Source organism: Sorex fumeus, unplaced genomic scaffold (genome assembly GCF_029834395.1).
Source record: "Sorex fumeus unplaced genomic scaffold, SorFum_2.1 ptg000006l, whole genome shotgun sequence".
NCBI classification, from domain to species: Eukaryota; Metazoa; Chordata; class Mammalia; order Eulipotyphla; family Soricidae; genus Sorex; species Sorex fumeus.
The window spans coordinates 11,289,877-11,309,593 of record NW_026606063.1 but is presented as its reverse complement, the minus strand read 5'-3'; the positions used below and the strand labels follow the sequence as shown (position 1 = coordinate 11,309,593).

The 19,717-nt window shown below is 43.6% G+C and overlaps 1 protein-coding gene across 1 annotated transcript in view; it reads left to right on the top strand.

The window, feature by feature from the left end:
- HADHB (hydroxyacyl-CoA dehydrogenase trifunctional multienzyme complex subunit beta) overlaps positions 1-19,277 on the top strand; it is a 33,554-nt gene extending 14,277 nt beyond the window's left edge. The window contains exons 6-16 of the mRNA XM_056123273.1: positions 3,342-3,441; positions 7,852-7,939; positions 9,534-9,721; positions 10,247-10,427; positions 11,661-11,782; positions 13,410-13,489; positions 13,574-13,621; positions 14,594-14,681; positions 16,162-16,236; positions 16,815-16,979; positions 18,735-19,277. Of these exons, the coding sequence (XP_055979248.1) occupies positions 3,342-3,441; positions 7,852-7,939; positions 9,534-9,721; positions 10,247-10,427; positions 11,661-11,782; positions 13,410-13,489; positions 13,574-13,621; positions 14,594-14,681; positions 16,162-16,236; positions 16,815-16,979; positions 18,735-18,770 (1,171 nt within the window). The 3' untranslated portion in view covers positions 18,771-19,277. The remainder of the gene's footprint in view (positions 1-3,341; positions 3,442-7,851; positions 7,940-9,533; positions 9,722-10,246; positions 10,428-11,660; positions 11,783-13,409; positions 13,490-13,573; positions 13,622-14,593; positions 14,682-16,161; positions 16,237-16,814; positions 16,980-18,734) is intronic.
- Positions 19,278-19,717: the final 440 nt, after the last annotated feature.

Genomic DNA, 19,717 nt, shown 5'->3' with positions numbered 1-19,717 from the left:
GTGAGGGGAGGGAAAGGGAGAAGTATGTGTTCAAGAGAGAACAGGGGCTTCTCCAGAGTGGAAATGGGCAAGCAAAGAGGCGAAGAGAGAAGCAAGTGACATCTGTGTTTCAGGGAGAACTCGAGCTTGATGAGACAGCCATCTCGTTCATTTCCATTGGGGCTTTGTCTTGGTGAGCACCAGCCAGAGTCTTTTCTAAAAGAAACCACACATGCTTTGCATACAGGAGGCCCAGTTTCGGTCCCCAATACTGCATGGTCACCAGAGTACTTCTGGGAACAACCCCTGAACTGAGAGCCAGAAATAGCCCCTGAGCACTCCAGCTGAGGTCCCTGTCAACAATAGAGTAACTGAAAAATGCAAGAAAGATTGTTTATTGGGTAAAGGACATAGGGATTGTATCATTTCAAGAGGTGCGAGTTGTGCAAAGCTGAATCTAAGCTTGTCAGAGCGGTCAGGTGCCGGATCTTCGCCCAGAGAGGTGCGTTTGCCCTTTGCGACTGGGTGGTGCATCAGCTCCAGGTAACTGTCTCATCTCCCAGACTTTTCGCCAGATGGTTTCAGCATTCATTGATGATTTTTGCTTGAATCAGATAGCATTTCAGAATACAAATTTCTGATTTCTGTAATTCTATTATTCTTCCCACATTCATTGGCTGGTTTTTTCTTTAAAAAATAAGCTTCTCTCTCTCTCTCTCTCTCTCTCTCTCTCTCTCTCTCTCTCTCTCTCCCTCTCAAATGGTGAAGTCTTGGGCCTGGTGAGACAGTATGGCAGTTAAGGCACATGCCTTGCCCATGACCAACCCAGGTTCGATCCCTGGCATCCCTCAACGCACCACCAGGAGTGATCCTCAAATGCAGAGTCAGAAGTAAACCCTGAGCATGCTAGGTGTGGCAGAAAGAAAAACAAAACAAAACAAAAATAGTGAGGTCTTACAAATTTTTACTTACTGTATTATAGCTGCCTGTCCATTCTTTATAACTCGGGTATCCCACTTTTTATTCTCTTTTGTTTGTTTGTTTTGTTTTTTGGGTCACACCCAAAGATGCTCAGGGGTTACTCCTGGGCCTGCACTCAGGAATTACTCCTGGTGGTGCTTGGAGAAGCATATGGGATGCTAGGGATCATACACAGGTCAGCCGGGTGCAAGGCAAAGGCCCTCCCCGCTGTACTATCACTCCGGCCCCCATCCAATTTTTTGTTTTTAGGTCTTCCTTGCTCGAGTGGGCCCAGTAACGTCTCCATTGGAGACTTTGTTGTTACTGTGTCTGGCATATCGAATACTCTCGGTAGCTTGCCGGGCTCTCTGAGAGGGGCGGAGGAATCGAACTCGGGTCGGCCATGATGGCTGCGTGCAAGGCAGACGCCCTACCCGCTGTGCTATCGCTCCAGCCCAGGTCTTCCTTTATAATACCTGTGTCCCTTTTGATTTTGCAGTTACTATTTTTGGAGGAACAATTTTCATGCAAGAAAATGTACAGATTTTCAAATGTATATATCATTTATATGAGCTTTGACAGCTACGTGTACCTACCTGTTCTAGATAAGGTTTCAGGTGTTTTCTTATTTTTTATTTTGATTTTATTTATTTATTTTATTAGTGAAACACCATGAGGTACAGTTGTAGACTTACAAACTTTCATGCTTGGGTTTCAGTTATACAATGATCGAGTACCCATCACTCCACCAGTGCCCGTTCTCCACCACCAATGGATTTCTTATTTATTTTTTTTGCTTTTTGGGTCACATCCGGGGTTGTACAGGGGTTACTCCTGGTTCTGCACTCAGGAATTACTCCTGGTGGTGCTCAGGCGACCATATGGGATACTGGGAATCGAACCTGGGTCGGCCACGTGCAAGGCAAACGCCCTACCCACTGTGCTATTACTCCAGCCCCGGCTTTCTTATTTTTTAATTAAAAAAAAATCATTGAGGTACCCGGAGAGGTAGTACAGGAGTTATGGTGCTTCCGGCTCTGGTTCAGTCCCCTGCACCACATACGCTCAGTCATGGGCACAGAGCCAGGAGTAGTCCTTGAACCCCCACTGGCTGTGACCCAGAATTGGGGTTGGGGGGACGGCATCCCTGAGGTTCACTTTGTACCCTCCCTGTCTTAGACCAAGTCTCAGCCATTCTCCCACCAACACTTGCATTGTTGCTGCTGCTGTTGCAGTGACTGGGGCCAGGGGGGTGGGGGGGAAACTCAGTTGTGTTGCTCATGCAGTTGTTCCCTGTGGGCGTTGAACTCCAACATGCTCATACAGCATTTAGTTGCATTGCTTGCTGGTGTGTGAGCACTGCAGCTTCACACTTGTATTGTCTCTGCACTCGAGATCACACCCTCTGTCATGGTTCTTGTAGTCCCAGAAAAGCAATAAATGCTGGGTCCACACTCCACACACAATTGGGCAGCACCTGGATTGAACTCATGACATCAGGCTTTCAGTGCAGTTACTTTCAGCCACTGAGCCTGCATCTCATTAGATAAAAAAAAATTTAATGGGGAATGGAATTTAGAAGCAAAACCTGAATTAAATGTGAAGTATTTGTTCCTGCTGAAAGGTTATTGCTTCTAGTCTCTAGAATTTGAAAATTATTTCTATTTCAGATTTAATGTACCTGGAATTTCATTTCATCCCTTTGATTTTTTTGTTTCTTTGTTTTAGATTTCAGTCTTTGGTTCCTACTAACATTTTTGTGTTTTTCTATCTTTTGTCTATTCAGAAATATTTAGGGGCGCTGGGGAGAGAGCTTACAGACTAAGTGTGTGCAGAACATGCTTGAAGCCCAGGCTTAATCCCTGGTACCACTTGGTTCCCCAAGAGTGACCTCCATGCACTGAGCCAGGGACTGGCAGCCTAATCTGCTAAAAATAAAAACACATTTTTAAAAAACTCTTCCATCTGCCTTCTCATTACCAATTGAGGATCAAATGGGGGTTTTTTTGTTTTGTTTTTTTGTTTTTGAGGATCAAATGTTGACTTCTAAAATCTTCCATTTGTGTGTGTGTGTGTCACGTGTATCAAGTCAAAGAAAAGACATCATCACGGTTAGCACTTTATTTTTTGGTTTGTTTTGTTTGTGGCCGTACCTGGTGGTGCTCAGGGACTATTGCCAGCTCACTGTTCATTGATAACTCCTCACTGTGCTTAGGAACCATCCAGTGTTAGGACTCGAATCCCGCTTTCCCACATGTCATGCATGCAGATAGCCTGTTGAGTTATCTCTCTGGCCTCAAGCTTAGGGATTTTTTAAAATAAAAGATGTGCTATTTACTAAGATGACTTTTGTTACTTACATAATGTGTGATGTATTTTCTTGCTTGGACATCTGTTTTTAGGGGGTTGTTACATCGAACCAAGATCCCAAAGGAAGTTGTGGATTATATTATTTTTGGCACTGTTATACAGGAAGTGAAAACAAGCAATGTGGCTAGAGAGGTAAGATAAACTTTTATTTGTTTAAAGAGATTAATAATGGACTAGGTTATCTGTGGGACGGATACCACATGGGCCCCCAAGCACCACCAGGGGCCCAAGTACAGAGCTGGGAGTAGCCCATGAGTCCTGCCCAAAAAAACTAATGAGAAAAATATTTTTCATTGATTTACTCTTAAAACAACAACATTAGGAATGCTATCTTTAAAATATAATTTTACAACTTGAATGATTGTTAATGTTTAAAATACTATAAATTACATGATGACGATGGACTAATATATATTTATAGATACTCTAAATCAGGTCAGTTATTTGAGTATAGTTACTATTTCTATCTTTTGCATTTGAGACAGATTAGGAGGTTACAGTCATTTCTTACTGCCGCGACTTTATTAGGAATGTTAACATGGCTTCTGATTAACTTGAAATTTCAGCATCTTGCTAAGAATGATTTCATAATGTGGTTTATGTTGAATGTACTCTTGCTTATTCCCATTGACAAGGTGACACATAGGGCAGGGTTTTTCTTTTGCTTTTTTTTTAAACGATTTCACAGGAGTTTACTTTTACCCTAGTTGGCATAGCTTCGTAAAGTGTTTATTGGGCAACCAGATAATGACAGGCCCTGGGACTCTGTGATCTCTAGGCATTTCATAATGAACAGTCCAGACACGTCTTCTGGGCTTTGTGGCAATTAGAGAGAGATTATTTGATAAAACTTGGCTCTGAAGAACTTTTTAGCATGAAAGCATTTTCTTTATTTCCAGCCTGTGCTTGTTATGGTGTGTTCAGAATAGTTGTAAGGGCAGTAATAAGTGGAAGGGAAAATAAAACAGAACTAAAGTTTCTCTGCCCCACCTTTTTCCTGGTTGGTAAATGTTAAAGTTGCTGAAAGCCTGGCATGGCTGATGCCCAGAGAAACCACCTGTTTAAAGCTGGTGAGGTTAAGTAGCAGGAAGAGATTCTTCTCCCTTCCTGATGCTTGATTTTTACCAAGTCTTCACATTTTCAAATCTATTGAATATGATAGCCTAATGAGTATGTCAAGCTATTTGTAATATATTTCCCACTGAACCAAATTTCGGTCAGGGATGTCACTTTGTAGTAGAGTACCTACTCTCACGATTGAGACTTTTGGCTTCATTCTCTGACACTGAAAAAAAAAAGGAAAAGGACAGAAGAAGTGGTGAGGGGAGGAAAGAGGATTTTTTACAATTAAAGTAACTTTGCGGTAGCCGATCTGTAGGTTGCAAGTGTGCATTACTAAAATCATCTGTGTATACTACATTAAGTTCACAGCTAAAAGTCCACAACTTTTCTGTACCATTACCAGTCGACCGCTTTTACCCCATTTACCTACCTCCGTCTCTCCCACTCTGATGACCATTTTCTGAGGGGGGAAAAACTCAGAAAAGCCAAAATAACTCTTCTGACAGCACTGAGCGTGAATCTTAAATCTATTTTGGTTTTCTCACAGTGTTTTCCCCCGAATGTATTTCTGGACATTTGCATCATATGAGACCCAGCTGTTGACTGAAACAAGCTGAGCCCCTCTTGCTGTGTTGAGAGCATTGAGTGTGGAGCAGGGATGGAGCAGCTCTCAGGGAGGGTTGAGTTGGGGGCTGTTTTGGTTTTGAGCCACACCCAGCAGTGCTCAGGGGTAACTCCTAGCTCTGTGCTCAGGAGTCACTCCTGGTGGGCTTGGGGGACCATATGGAGTGCCTGGGATTGAACCCGGGTCAGCAACGTGCAAGGCAAGTGCCTTGCCACTGTACTTTCTCTCCAGCCCAGGGAGGCTATCGTAAGAATGTGTATTTACAAGGGCTCAAGAGATAGTACAGTAGGTAGGGTGCTTGCCTTGCATGCTCACGTCTTGGGCGAGATCTCTGGAACCCCAAATGATCCCCCGAGTACCACCAGGAGTGGTGATCCCTGAGCATAAAACCAGGAGTAATCACTGAGTATTGCCAGGTGTGACCCAAAAAAGCAAAAAAATAAGACAATGTGTTTTTAACAATAGTGCTGAACTTAAAAGCTAATGGTTTCCAGCTAGAAGATTTCTTTAGGACCAGTTGACTTCATAAATAATGTTCACAATACGAACTCCTCAAAGACTTTTAGTACCGAGTTTACTTGAACCTGACTTTTCTGAAAGGCCTGAGGATATTTTCCAGCTTTTCAACTTAAGAGACATCTTTCTTCCTTCCTATCTTCATGTGCTAAGGTTGTCATGAGAGCAAGTCAGACTTTAAATAGAAGCAAGTGGACAGGGTTCAGCCGAAGGCATTTCTATTTAAAGCTCTTTCAGTCCCATGTCAAATAGGGCCAAGGGTAAAACACATGCTAGAAAGGACTCATAAGAATTAGGCCATTATGACCCAAGTGTCCTTAACATTTGCCCCACTGGGGTGCTCACCTCCTCCACTCCTATCTGACCTATAAAGACTAGAGTAAGGTTGCATCGCATGCATATTATTCTCACATACTCGTATTTTCTATGATAACTACTAGAGTAGACGTAATGTAAGTAAAGTTACTAAAAATGAATTCCGGGGCTGGAGAAATAGCACAGCGGGTAGGGCGTTTGCCTTGCACGCGGCCAAGCCGGGTTCGATTCCCAGCATCCCATATGGTCCCCTGAGCACTGCCAGGGGTAATTCCTGAGCACAGAGCCAGGAGTAACCCCTGTGCATTGCCAGGTGTGACCCAAAAAGCAATAAAATAAAATAAAATAAAAATGAATTCCTCTCTCTTGAGCCAGAGAGCTAGTACAGGGGTAAGGCACTTGGCTTGTATGTATCCGACCAAAGTTGAAGCCTGAGCACTGCAGGTATGGCCCAAATCTTCTCCCCCCCCCCACCAAAAAAAAAATTGATTCCCTCTAATGAAAATCATAATTTCATAGTAATTGGGTGGAGAGGTAATGCAGTATTGAGAGCCTTATTTGTTTGGGGGCCACAATTTGCAGTGCTCAGGGACTTCTCTGAGCTCAGTGCTTGAGTGCTAATTCCAGCAGTGCTGGGGGAACCGTGCAGTACAGATTGAACACATGCAAAGCATGCAAGGAGCTATCTCTTTGGCCCAGAAAGCTCCATTTTTATTTTACTTATTTATTTATTTATTTGCTTTTTGGGTTACAGCCGGCAATACTCAGGGGTTACTCCTGGCTGATGCACTCAGGAATTACTCCTGGCGGTGCTCAGGGGACCATATGGGATGCTGGGAATCGAACCCGCGTTGGCCATGTTGGCTGCATGCAAGGCAAACGCCCTACCCGCTGTGCTATCGCTCCAGCCCCAAAAGCTCCGTTTTTAATGTAAAATTTAATAGAAAATGTTCTTTCTCTTTCTTTTTTGGCATCACAATTTCCACCGAATTAGAACCTGATAGATGTCCTCCTCTCTGGAGTTTGACTTTTTGCACCATCATACTAGAGACCCATTTTTTGTAAGATCAGTAGGGAGTTTGTCTTTTCTTATTTTTTGGAAGAGCCTCCTATGCTAGACTGTCTTTTCTCTGCCGGGTCATGCGGGCCTTAGCTGCCTGTCAGAAGGTCATCTGTGACTGGCACTTTTCCAACATTTTTCCATCAACTTGAACTCCTGCATAGTTGGCAGATTTTCCAACTTGACTTTGCGTTGGATCTGCTGTGCACTGTGAAAAGCAACGGGCGCTTGATGAGAGCCACTGACTGGCTCTAGTACAGATGAGCGCAATGCAGGCAGGGGCCTGAGCGGGGATTCTCCTTATAAATGTTTAGTTCTTTGGAAAGTTTTTCATGTCTGAGTACCTTGTTTTGCTACTGGTAGCGTTTTAAGTGTAGGAACACAGATCAGGAGCATCCTACTCCTTGCTTCCATGAAAGGTATTTTAACAGATTTTCTTTCAAACTATTTGAGAAAAAAAAAAGTTTTTTTTTTTTGGCCTTCTTGGGCCACACTCGATGATGCTCAGGAGTTACTCCTGTCTCTGCCCTCAGGAATCACTCCTGGCTGTCTTTGGGGGACCATATGGGATGCCGGGGATCAAACCCGGATCAGCCACATGCAAGGGAAATGCTCTACCTGCTGTATATCACCCCAGCCCCTGGATTATTTAAAACTGTAAATAAATTAAAATGACACACTGAAATCTTTGAAGACTCAGAGCCAAACATGGCAATGAGGCAAGCTCGGAGAGTGGTGGCCTCATGTGCCACATTGGGAATCAGCCACCATCAATTTTGCTGTCAGCAGCTAGATGCAAAAGGTAGTAAACCATTTTGTGGTGAGCTTGGTCTAATATTCCTCTGCAGAATTAGTACACGTAAACCCTCTTCTGATTCACCTCCCTAAGAGGTAGTGCTCAGGACATCATTGACATGTGTCCCTTCGCCATCCGTGATCATTTTCTCCTCTGCCTTTCCTGAAGGCTGCCCTCGGAGCCGGCTTCTCGGACAAAACCCCTGCCCACACTGTCACCATGGCTTGCATCTCTGCCAACCAAGCCATGACAACAGGTATGTGTCATGGGAACTGTGAGGTGCTTGGTAAGGCGCTCTTGACTTTTTATCTGAGCATTCCAAAGTAAAACCTTGGCACTGGTCTTGGAATTTGTAGTTTTTTAATGTTTTGGGGTTGTTTGTTTGACAGTAGTTCTTGATCTTTCTCTTACTCTCTATTCCTGGAGATACAAACATTCGTGTAATTTCTCCGGCTGCAGACCCAGGTTCGATTCCTCCGCCCCTCTCAGAGAACCCAGAAAGCTACCGAGAGTATCTCACCCACACGGCAAAGCCTGGCAAGCTACCTGTGATGTATTCAATATGCCAAAAACAGTAACAAGTCTCACAATTTGTTGTGAGACGTTACTGGTGCCTGCTTGAGCAAATCGATGAACAGCGGGAGGACAGTGCTACAGTGCTAATGTGGCTAGCTGTAGCTGTAGTTAGCAACCCGAGAATTTTTTAGAAGTAGGTGTGCTTCTGAATTGGTGGCATCGATAGTTTGGAACATGCTCCGCGCTGTTAGTGATGTATTGACTTCGTTTTTTCCTCCTCATGGGTGGTCAGAATCACCTTGTCAGTACTGGGGATTGAGCTCAGGGTCTCAAGGTTGCCTGCTAGGATTGAAATCTGAATGTTTCTTATGTGCTACTCCCCATATCTCACACAGATTGTAGCCCCCTTTCTTCCACTGCCTGTACAGTGATGGGACAACACCGTTGCTTTAGATGGGACAACAACACTTCTCTCTCCCTGCATCCTGGACATTTTAATAATTAGTTAAAAATCCAACAAGCTTTAGCAAAATTGGGGGACATTTTTATAACATAACCCCTATTGTGGAGAGACAGGAATACTAAAAACTAGAATAATCACACACCCCTAGGAATTAAGACCAAGTTGGGCAGCCACTTTGGTGGTGGGGAATAAAATCAGGGGCATTGATAGGGGCCTTTTTATAGCTCAAGAACTAGCTCATAGTAGAAATTGAAAATTCTTTATAGGAAAACTCTTTCTGGAAATTGAAACTTGGGACAAAGTGGGTGGGGAACATCTGGCCTATGCACTGTATAAAGCACACGAAATTCTGGGTCTGGCCTGGGTCCATGAGGGGACAGACACAGATGCTTCTTGTCATCAGCCAGATGAGCAGAGTACAAGGCATCTGCTTGTATTCTGTGGCTGTGAATGATGGTAATAAATATTCAGATAGCCCTTGGCACAAAATGGCTCTCAGCTAGCATAGAAAAATAGAGGATATTATGGTTTGAATACGATCTGTTTGAGATTTGGTCCAGAGGATATCTGCAGAGGCTGTACGTGTATACAGCCTAATAAATCCTGATTTTCTTGAGTTTGTGACTTTTAAAGTAGTTATTTAAAAAAAAACCCGAAAATCAGGGACTGGGGATTTAGCTCAGTGTGCATGTCCTGTCCAGGATTGGTCTAGCACTCCCATAAACTTAATCCCTTTGAGAAGGTGAAAAGGTTAATCACAGATGTTATACAATGCTCATATCACTAACACTAAATCCAGATGCTTCAGTTAACTGATGTTTTCTTCTTTTCTGCCAAAGACATTCACATACTTTTAATGTGTGCCCTGTAGGTGTGGGGTTAATTGCTTCTGGACAGTATGACGTGATTGTGGCAGGTGGTGTAGAGTTAATGTCTGATGTCCCTATCCGTCATTCACGGAAAATGAGGAAAATGATGCTTGATCTCAATAAAGCCAAAACTCTGGGTCAGCGACTGTCTTTGCTCTCGAAGTTCAGATTGAATTTCCTATCACCTGAGGTAAGGTTTGCAAAGTTTTGTATGAACACCTGTGTTTTTAAAGCATCCCACTACAGAGGTGTAAAATGTGAGAGAGTGTGGATCCAGTTCACTTTACTGTTGTAGATCTTGTTTGAGTAGTAATGTGTTCTACTAGCTGATTATTTGATAGAGATTAAAAAAAGAAGAGACCAGTAGTTAGAAAATTTGGATTTGTGGGCTGGAGTGATAGTACAGCAGGGAGGGCACTTACCTTGCATGACGCTGACCCTGGTTTTATCCCCGGCATCCTCAATGGTCCCCTGAGCACTGTCAGGAGTGATTCCTGAGTACAGCGCCAGGAGTAACCTTTGAACAGTGGTGGGTGTGGCCCCAAAACCAGAAAAAGAGAAAAAATTGGATTTGTAAGCCCACTCTGAAGACGCCCCTTGGCTTCATCACGATAGCTAACAGACACCCCCGGGGAGCAGGGTGTAGTGCCTGTTAGGGCTGAGCAGTGCCTGGTTCCTGCTGGCAGGCCTCTCAGGCTCCTTTGTCTTTCCCCAGCTCCCTGCAGTAGCCGAGTTCTCCACCAATGAGACCATGGGCCACTCTGCAGACCGCCTGGCCGCTGCCTTTTCTGTCACACGAACGGAGCAGGATGAGTATGCGCTGCGCTCACACAGCCTGGCCAAGAAGGCGCAGGACGAGGGGCTCCTTTCTGATGTTGTGCCCTTCAAAGTGCCAGGTAAAGCCATCGCTCAGCCTGCTCCCAGCCGTCTGCTAGGCGATTCTGCATTGCTCGCACATTTCAAATCCCCAGATGTCTTTATCAATAAGAATGTTGTTTCTTTCTCCGAGACACACAGTCACCTTCTTTTTCTTGGGGTGGGGGCGGGCATGAAAGGGGACGGGTGCACATCTGGTGGTGCTCAGGGCTGATGCCTGGCTCTGTACTCAGGGATCACTCCCGGTGACGCTTAGGGGCTACAGGTGTTTGAACTCAGGTTGGCCATGTGGAAGGCAAGCTGCTTTCCGCTGTACTCTCTCTCCAGCCCCTCAGCATTTCCATGGGCTCAAGTTTCAGTTTATGATCTAATAGTATATCTTTTTGAAAAGAAGTTTTTGATTAGAGGAGCTGGAGAGATAGAACAGTGGGTAGGGCTCTTGTCTGGCACACGGCTGACCTGGGTTTCTTTGAGCTGGGGATCAAACCCAGAACCTCACACATGCGAGGCAAACAAGCACTCTGCTACCAAGCCACATCCCAGACCCCATAAGAACACTTTTTTTATTCCTTTTTTGAGTTATACGCGGCAATGCCCAGGGGTTACTCCTGGCTCTGGAGTTACTCCGGGTAGTGCTCAGGGGACCATATCGGATGCCAGAGATCTAACCTGGGCTGGCCACGTGCAAGGCAAACACCCCACCTGCTGTACTATCTCTCCAGCCCCAAGAAAACTTTTTTAAAAGGTCTGTGTTTAGACCATCTTGATATATTTTCCTGTCTGTATGTCTACTTAATTTTTTTTTCCATTCACTGAACTCTTGTATCAAGTAGCAAATTGTGAATGAGTATCTTAAGAAAATAGACTAGGAGGAGCTGGAGAAGTGGGCTGGAGCACATGCTTGGCATGCAGGAGTCAGCTTCAGTCCCCTAGTTCTTATCATCCCCTAAGCAAAACCGAGAGAATATTATATGCATGTAATATATATTAATATATGTATACATATGAGTATTGTGTATGTATAATTATGAGTATGTATAATATATACATGTATATTATTTCCCAGAGGTCTTTAGAAGTAGGTTTCAAGTTTAATGCTATCTTGATAACTGTAAGAGGCTTCTGTTTTTGTTTTTTTTTGACTAGGTCTGACTTGCATTTCCTTTGTGCTTGTGATTTGTCAGACATGCTTCTCAAGAGAAAATATATAAAGCTTGCACATCCTTTGAGCTAAAATGTTCATATTTTTACAGGCAAAGACACAGTTACCAAAGATAATGGCATTCGCCCTTCCTCCCTGGAGCAGATGGCCAAACTCAAACCTGCATTCATCAAGCCCTATGGCACCGTGACAGCTGCCAACTCTTCTTTCCTGGTGACTATGCATGCTCTGCGTATCTGCTAGTGGCTGATGGGTTTATGTGCAGAGTAGAAAAGCCTAAATAGACCTATGCGTGTGTGTTTTGAATAGAGGTTTGAAAATACAGACAGTCATTATAAAGATGATGCTGAATGAAAAGCTGTTCTCTTTAGGCTCTTTAGGCAGTCAAAAAACCCCTTCTTCTCAGCCACAAGGATAAGCAGGACAGGTGGTTGTAATGTCATGAGCAAGTACTGTGATTGGCAGCAGAGGCAGGGGCTCCAAGAAGCTTTTCAGAAGTGAACACTTTGACTGCTAATCATGAAGGAAGAAGAGAAACCGAATCAGGTAGTATAAAACATAGATTCTAGGGAAAAAAGCAGCAGATGCAAAAATTAAGGAACAGTATTGTGTGTGCTGGCCTTTCTGGGGGAAAGCTGGGTTGGAGCATAGATGAATATGAGGTGCTGTCTGCAGCATGGCAAGATGGCAGGAAGGTTCTTTAGGGCTGGAGTAATAGGACAGCAGATTGGATAGGGCATTTGCCTTGCATGCGGCAAACCCAGGTTCCATCCCTGACATCCATTGTAGTCCCCTGAGTACCACCAGGAGTGCAGAGCCAGGAGTAACTCCTGAGCAACCCAAGGTGTGGCCCAAAAACAAAGAATAAAAAAGAAGAAAAGAAAGCTTTCTTCTTTGAAAATTAGAAATGCAAGTGCCCAGAGGATATATCACAGATGCACGGATTTCTGGACAAGCGTTAATGCTTCACAAGCATTGTATTTTTCACAGTGATGTGTCAGTGAGACAGATTACTAATGTAATATCCATAAACCATTTGTGTTTAGTCAACTATTTTCAAATTTTATGGTCATCCTATTAGCAGCTAAATGTATCTTCAAGAATTACTGTCATTAGGGCTGGAGCGATAGCACAGCAGGTAGAGCGTTTGCCTTGCACACGGCCAACCTGGGTTTGATTCCCAGCATCCCATATGGTCCTCCAGCACCACCAGGAGTAATTCCTGAGTGCAGAGCCAGGAGTGACCTCTGTGCATCACCGGGTGTGACCCCCCCCCAAAAAAAAATGATTGTTATTAACTGGAGACATAGTACAAAGGTTTAGGCACTTGCCTGCGCCTCGCCCAGGTTTGATCCCTGTCACCACATATATTCTACTGAGCCCCTCTGAGCACCACTGGTGCCCTCCACCCCAACCAAAAAAGAATTACTGAGTTAATAAAATGTGGTAGAATACTAGAAATTATTTAAAACAGTGGTTCCTCTTTGGCTTTTTACTTGTCAGTTGGGAAAAGTATATGGATTTCCTTCTCCCATTGGTTTGTTTGGTGTAGTGTCAAAAGTTCCTCATACTCTACTGAAAACAATGGCACTTGATTTAAGCTTATTATGAGCAAATATTTCTGAAATTAGGTGTCTGTTCATTTTGGTAGCTGTGGCTCCTCTTTAAAGAGCCCTTTACTCTTCTCCAGGATGAATCTGTGAGTGTGAATTAAGACTTAATGATGCACCAAATGCAAGCTTGGCGTTACAGGCTAGATTCAGGAACAGGGCAGAGAGATGGCGGAAGGTCTGCAGACAGACCAGAGAAGTTCATGGCTTTTTTCTGTCTCACGTTTCAGACTGACGGTGCATCAGCAATGCTTATTATGTCCGAGGAGAAGGCTCTGGCGATGGGTTACAAACCCAAGGCCTACTTAAGGTACAGTACACGTTCACACAGGTGCCTCTGCTTGCTTTAGTCTCATTACTATCATTATTTTAACACTTCTCTTTATTTTCCTAGGGATTTTGTGTATGTGTCTCAGGATCCGAAAGATCAGCTCTTACTTGGGTAGGTTATGGTGTGTGATCTTGAATTGCACCAAGAAACATTTCACTGCCAAAATTGGCGACCCAGATTTTAAATCCCATTAAGTTCTGGGTTCATAATTGCTGTATTATTGCTTTAAATAATGATCCTTTAGGTTGATGTTATATATATAGTTTTAGATTCTTTCCCATTGTTTCTGTGTGGGTTTTTAAAAAATTTACATAACTTTGTATTTTTCCATTGAAATTTTTTCTTTTTGTTTGTTTTGGGGCTGCATTCTTTTAGACTTATTCCTGACTTTTTGTTCAGGAATGATGGGATCCTGGGGATCATGCCCAGGTGGGCTGCATGCGGAGCAAATGCCCTACCCACTGTACTACCGCTCTTGCCCCTAAATATTTGTTTTCTGATTCTTTTCCCCTTTAAGTTGGCATAGCATTTTTATTCTGTTACACAATTTCCATAATAGCCTTGATCACAACTTCCTAATATTTAAGATCTGCCCCATCACTGTCCTCTGGTGTGTCCTCCAATTAGTCTGACCCTTTTCCTACACTGACCCTTTGAAATCTGGTTTCTAGGGTTTTTATAGTATGAGTTTGTCTTTCATTTTTACTTGTTCATCATCTGCTTTTGATTTTACTTGATGAACTGTATTAGGGTAGAGACCATGTTTGTGCTTTTACTTTTTGTTGTTTTTGTTGTTTCTGGGCCGCACCCAGTGATGCTCAGAGGTTACTACTGGCTTTGCACTCAGGGACTCTTGGCGGTGCTTGGGGGAATGCCAGGGATCGAATCCAGATGGGCCATGTGAAAGGCAAGCACCCTACCCTCTGTACAATCGCTTTGGCCCATGTTCTATCAGTATTTTACCACCAGTAATCAGTGTTAGGACAGAAATAATGAGTACACTGAAATGTCTATTATAAAGCTAAATTTGGAGAATAAGAAGCAGTATTCAAATTTTAACATATTATTTATTTTTTCTTCTAGACCAACATATGCTACTCCAAAAGTCCTAGAAAAGGCAGGATTAACAATGAAAGATATTGATGCTTTTGAGTTTCATGAAGCTTTCTCAGTAAGTCATTTTGAAGACTATAATTATAAAATATTATCTGTGGTTGTGTTGGGGAAGAAGTGCAAGGCATGGCCTAGGATGTGAGTAAAATTAGAGTGAAGGAGCACTCCTAGCTCAGTATTCCTACATTCAAAGCGTCTACTCTGCCCTCAGCTATCTTTCTGCTCTGAAAAACATACTTTTTTTTTTAATTACCGTAAGAACAGTTACAAAGCTTTCAGGTTTAAGTATCAGTCGTACAATTATCAAACACCTATCCCTACACCAATGCACATTTTCCACCACCAAGAACCCCAGTATACCCCCCTCCCACCCCTCCCTCTGCCAGTGTGGCAGATGATTTCTACTTTATTCCCTCTCTACATTGATTACATTCAGTTTTTCGACAGAAGACCTACCATTATTTGGAATTTTCCCCCAACATTCAGACCTGCCGAGAAGGCATCATTAGATAATTTGTTTTCTATTGTTGATAATGAAGAGCATATGATGTCATGAGGCCACACAGTTTGGGATTTCTGATATTTTAATTATTAAGTCTGGAGGGATTTCTGCCAGAAGCTGCTGGGTTCTGAGATTGGTTTGTGTGCCTCTGGGATCATGGCCATTCAGGAGCCAGAGGAGCCGGCTCGTTTGTGGGCGGAAACTCGGGTTCTCATCGGGGTGGGGAGAAGGGTCAGTTCCAGCCCCCACCCCGTGAGGCTCCGCATGTCTTGTCACTTCAGGCACGGACCTCTGAGTCCAATAGGCTCTAAAAGATGGCGGTCACCATGCCCCGAGGGGAAGAAGGTGGAAGGGACAACGCCCCTTTCCCCCCCAGGGCAGCGCGGGGCCATAGCTTAACTTACAGTCCAGAAGCATGAGCCACCATGAGATAGTTACAAAGCTTTCATGATTGATATTCAGCTATACAATGATCCATCACCCATCCCTCCATCAGTGCAAACTTTCCACCACCAATATCCCCATTATCTCCTCCATTTCCATCTCAGTCCTTACTCTGCCTCTATGTTCAGATACTCTCTCTATAGTTTTGGGCATTATATTTTGCTTGGAAATTCCCACCACCATTCAAGCCTGCCTTCAGGGGGCAGATGCTGGATCATCTATTTTTCATTGCTCACTTTGTATGTCAGGAAAGGTCCGAGGCCGTGTGGTTCGGAGGAATAGTCCTGGTCCCCACATACCGGAGCCATGCTTGTAGAAGCTCATGGTCGCCGGGATTTCATCTGGAGAAGGCAGGGAGACGGCACCTGCTCCATCTGGGGCACCCCGATTATATCGGCTCGGTTTGGGACCCGGGGAATTCTCCCAAAAACATACTTTTTAAAGGCTCTCTATTAGAGGTCTTTCAAAAATTCCTAATTATTTCTTAAGGAAATTTTCACCGAAAATTGATTTAATGGTTTGTTAAGCTTAAAATAGACAAACATGTCTGAAAAAAAGACTAAAATGTTTACTTACTTATTTTCCCTCGTAGGGTCAGATTTTGGCTAACTTCAAAGCAATGGATTCTGATTGGTTTGCACAAAACTACATGGGAAGAAAAACCAAGGTGAGTTTTTGTTAAAATATGCTTGAATTTCTAAAAGTATTTGAATATTTGGAGATTAGTCACCCTCTACTGAAAGTAGGAAGGGGGAAAATGCCTTCTCAAGAAGAAATCTTCATTCATTAAATAGACTAATTTTCTTTGCTGAAAATAATTCTTAGAAATTTTTGAAAATGAATAAAAAACAAAATTCTAGGCTCTTCCCATTGTGATAATTCAGTGAAAAGGCAAACAAAAATGGATTCTGTGCTTTTAGAATTGACCTAGAATTTTTTGCAGTAAAATAATTTGTGATGCATCTTAAGTTATATGCCTCCGAGTCTAGTTCCTCCTTCTAGGAAGCTGAACCTGACTTGGTTTTCTTATGTTTTGTTTGTTAGTGCAACAGTTTCGTTTTTATTGAAACTTATTTAGAAAGATGTGAGGGGAGAGGAAGAGAGGAAATGCATTCAAGAGAGAACACTTGGAGCAAGGAAAAGGACAAGCAAGCGAGATGCGTGTTCAAGGGGGAACAGGGGTCGGAAGATGGAGCTGCTCATTGAGTAACCCGTCTGTGTCTGTGTCTGTGTCTGTGACCCCAGGTTGGACTGCCTCCACTGGACAAGTTCAACAACTGGGGGGGCTCGCTGTCCCTGGGACACCCTTTTGGAGCCACAGGTTGCCGGCTGGTCATGGCAGCTGCCAACAGGTTACGGAAGGAAGGAGGCCAGTATGGTTTGGTGGCCGCCTGCGCCGCTGGAGGACAGGTGAGTCATGGTAGCTTTGTAGAAGCTTTGTAGAAGCTTCTAGAACGATTTTTTTTTCTTTTTGGTTTTGGGGCCATTACCCAGTGATAATTGGTTCTTACTCTTGGCTTTTGGCTCGGTGCTCAGGGATCTCTCCTGGTGGGCTCAGGGGACCATATACAGTGCTGGGTATTGAACCCGGGTCATCCACAGGCGAAGCAAACACCCTACCCACTGTACTATTGCTCCAGCCTGTGGAAAGATGTTTTCTTTGAAACAAAAACAAGTTTATCCAATAGTGCCTGATTTATTTTAGTTTGAAAAATTCTTGGTTTTTTTTTTTTGGGGGGGTGAGGTAATAGCAAGTCTACTATGCTTAAGAATTACTCCCAGCTCAGCATTTGGGGTCAGTCCTAATTTGCTTGGGGGGCATTGTGGTGCTGGGGTCAAACCTAGACTTTAAGCATGTACTCAGTCAGTTGAGCTCTCTCCAACTCTGAAAAATTCATTACTGTGGACAACACCCAGAAAAAGAAGAGCTTATTCTGGGGAAAGAGAGTACAACTCGAGCTCTCTGGTGATACCATGGAAGGAAGATGTTTAAATGCAAGCGAAGGAGCCAGAGAGATCATAAAGGAAGGCCTTTAGCCTTGCACGCAGCTGTGCCTGGTGTGACTTGGGCACCATTGGGGGCCACTCCTAAGCACCACTGCATGTGCCTTCTCCCAAAAAAGGGAGTGTGTGCTTCCAGAAGGCACAAAGAATCATCTAGAGTTTCTCCATCACAGTCGTAATACTTGGGTGCACGTGCACACAAGTGTTTTCATTTTTGACCATACCTAGTGTTTATGGGGTTTATTCTGGGTGCTGCTCAGGAACAAATCGAGGCTCCCACACACAAAGCATGCACTCCAACCTTTGAACCGCATGCAGGGCACATGCCTTACCTGCTGTACTGTCACTCCGGCCCAGTGTTCCCCATTGTTGAAACTAGCACATGGACGCCAAATAGCCCCGCAGCACTGCATTGTGACTGCAGTCATCACTGTGTTGTGGTTATTTTCGAATAGCCACAGAAGCCTCTGTGGTTTTCATTTTAATCAAAGCCACTTACAGAGCATCTACTAAGCATTCAGCCTCTACAAGATACGCTATGTATCTTGTATGCACATTTTGTATGTATCTTGTATGTATGTCTGTGTATCCTTGGCACACATACATATCATTTAATTGAACACCCACAAATACACTATGGAGTAGGTCCCACAAGTCCCATTTTATAGAGGAAATTGCCATTCTGAGTGGGCAAACACACAGATCAAGATCACACAGCACTGGTGGAGAGAAGTTGACACTGGTGGCTCGGTTAGTGTTGGTTCATAGTATGCCTGACCCTCTATTATGAACAGCTTTATAAATCATGATGTCATAATAAAAATTTTTTCATTAAAAAAAGTAATTAAAAAGATATCACACAGGGGCCGAAGCGATGGTACAGCATGTAGGGCATTTATGCCTTGCATGCAGCCAAATCAGGTTCTATCCCAGGCATCCCATTTGGTCCCCTGAGCACCACCAGGAGTAATTCCTGAGTGCAAAGCCAAGAGTAACCCCTGAGCATCACCAAGTGGGACTCAAAAAAGACAAAAAAACAAAAAAATATCACACAGCAACTGAATGGCAAGATCTTTTAAAATCTGCACGGAACCCGTAGTTCTGCCGTGCACTAGCTGACCCTTGCCTTTCTCTCTCTGATGGAACTTTTTTCCTTTCCAGGGACACGCCATGATAGTGGAAGCTTATCCAAAATAAGTGCCAGAAGAGGGGACCGGGAGGCTCAGAGCAGCACTCACGGTGGGCGCTGCTGCTTCAGTGACAGCTACCAAGTGTCCTTCCGCGCTCCTTTAGGAAAGCAAAACCTGTGGCCTTCTATTAAATACTTTGCAATTAAGTGTTACCAGTGTTTGAGCTTTTCAGTAATCCCAGCTTACTGTTCTTTGAGGGATTTGTCTGTCACCAGAGTCTCACACAGCTCTTAAGCTTAAACAGGTGTTCTTTGTCTCTGTTCTTTGAAGACAACTTGAGTGTGAGAGTTTGGAGAGGAGGTTGGCTGAGGTCTGGAACCATCTTTGTAGCGCACAGTCTTATTTGTGACCTAAAGATAAGTTGTTTTTGCTATAAAATGCAAACCAACGTGCCTATATTAACCTAATTATGAAAAGGTAACTTGTTCTAAACAGCACTGAAAATGTACAGTAAATGTTTAGTACATAAATACCATGCTGAATAGCCTGAATAAAGTGGAGAACTATTGAAAAACTCTTGTCTCATTTGTTATTAAAGGGAAAAGGTAGGATCTTGGTTTAGGCAAGAGTAGGGGAATAAACATGATGACCTCCCAGTATCTGTATTTCTGGATTGCAAACCATAATGCCGAAAAGGGGTGGGGGGGGGGGGACAGAGAGAGAGAGAGAGAGAGAGAGAGAGAGTACTTGCCATAGAGGCAGGCTGGGAGGGGGGGATGGTGGCAGGAGGGATACAGGGGATACTGGTGGTGGGAAATGTACATCTGGAGAGACCTATGCATTTGCCTATGTTAAAATAAGAAGTTTTGTTCTTTATACGCTAGAATGGATGAGACACAAGTAGAGCAAAGGTAGAATTCTGTCCAGATAAGATGTATGTGTGACATTTATGTACAGATATACAAGCTTACATACTATAAATACATCTTTGAAGAGATGCACAATATAGGGATG